This window comes from Merops nubicus, unplaced genomic scaffold (assembly GCF_000691845.1).
Source record: "Merops nubicus isolate BGI_N331 unplaced genomic scaffold, ASM69184v1 scaffold42652, whole genome shotgun sequence".
NCBI lineage: Eukaryota > Metazoa > Chordata > Aves > Coraciiformes > Meropidae > Merops > Merops nubicus.
In genome coordinates this window covers 4,579-6,178 of record NW_008596700.1, presented here as the reverse complement: position 1 = coordinate 6,178, position 1,600 = coordinate 4,579, and the positions used below count along the sequence as shown (strand labels likewise).

At 47.0% G+C, this 1,600-nt stretch overlaps 1 protein-coding gene across 1 annotated transcript; it reads right to left on the bottom strand.

Moving 5' to 3' along the window:
• Positions 1–253: 253 nt before the first annotated feature.
• On the bottom strand, positions 254–1,140 carry LOC103769259 (phosphatidate phosphatase LPIN2-like; the record flags this gene model as incomplete). Its single annotated transcript, XM_008936439.1, has 2 exons — positions 949–1,140; positions 254–349 (listed from the first exon to the last, which is right to left on the bottom strand). Coding segments are annotated over exons 1-2 (288 nt in total), but the record flags the coding sequence as incomplete, so codon positions are not given.
• Between the last annotated feature and the right edge of the window lie 460 nt (positions 1,141–1,600).

The following is a 1,600-nucleotide window of genomic DNA, read 5'->3' as shown; positions in this document are numbered from 1 at the left end:
AAAAAAAAAAAAATCAACAAATCTTTTAAATCATGCTCTAATATAAAAAAAAAATTAGTTACTTTATTATCTCTGGTCACAGAATTGGGCAAAGCAGCAAGCATGCTGGCAGCATATGGAAGTGAGATGAAGATTCAGTCACAGAAAATGTAGCTTTCATGGAAGTTACAATATTGACAACACCATTAAGCATTTTTAACACATTGCTGTGCTGATACCACATTGTGGCCAACAAGAAGCATAGAGCTCTTACATTTTCCTCCTCAGTTTCTTGTACAAAGAATGCTTCTCCATTGTCACCCAGTTTCATGTGAAGATCAACAGCATCACCGTTAATTTCTATATCAATCTGTGGGAAGAGACAATGTAACACAAGTCATTTGTCGTGAGGGAAGGCACTGACCTCAGGGCCCACTGAGCTCTGAGGGGAAACTGTTCCACTGCATCATCATCTCTCTCCTCCCTCTGCTTTTTCAAAGGAGCCTGTTACAATCATAGTCTCGACAATGGCACCAGGCTCTTCCCAAACGTGCCCACTGAGGAACGAAGCTCCAGCCCCAGGTTTATTTGCTTGTGGATATTAATGGCTGCACATCAGCATCTCCTCCTGCACATCAGCCTTGAGCAAGCTGACGAGGAGCAATAGTTATCACAGGTCACCAACCCTTAGCACAGGCTCTGTTGGTCCTCCAGACATTCCAAAACCAGTCGTTTGCCACACCAGGGGTGAGTTAAAGGGCACTAGACACTTCTCTCCCAACACACTTCAATAAGCAAAGAGCCACGCAGACACTCTGAGGCTGAGGTCTGCACGTTTGTCTTCTCCCGCGAGCAGCGTCGGAGCGAGCGGAGCTCCGTGCGGCACGGCCGCGGGGCTGGGGGGCAGGAGGGGAGCAGGGGCAGCCCAGGGGCAGCCCAGGCCTCAGCTGGGGCCCGTTGTGAACTCACCACCTTCTCCTTGGAGCGCAGGACGCCCAGCTTGCCGAAGCGCACGTGGAAGGGGGAGCACTGGTAGGTGCCGTCCTGCTGCCGCACCACCACCACGTCGATGCACCCCGAGAGCGTCGCCTGGTTGATGCCCTTGTACAGCTCCTTCACCGTCACCAGCACCTGGCCCGCCAGCTGCCCCACGTAGTTCATGGTCTGAGACTGAGGGAGGAGAAAGAAATAAACTGAGATCAATTTTAAAACATACAGACTTTAAAAACCAGTTTAAACACACCTAGATAGATGTGCAATGTCACTTCTCACTCCGACTACTGTAACAAGTTTTGCACAGGAGCCTTCAAAAGTCAACAGAATTTTGAGCCAATTCTTATACTATTACCTCTGCAGGTATAAAACCTATTCTTAATAGTTTATCAGCTAGAATTGATGATTATTTAAATGTTTACACTAAGTTTTGAAGCATGTCGGTCTTTAACCCCAAAGCTTAGACTCAAGGGATGCCTAATTACACAGGGAAGCTAAAAAGTCAAACTCGCTCTCTGAAGGCTGCCTGCTTAGCACAACTCACCCTCTACTGAAAATGGAGATAACTGTACAGAAGGATGCAAAAAAAAATCATATTAAAAGTCAGGAAAAGTTATGTAGAGTGTAC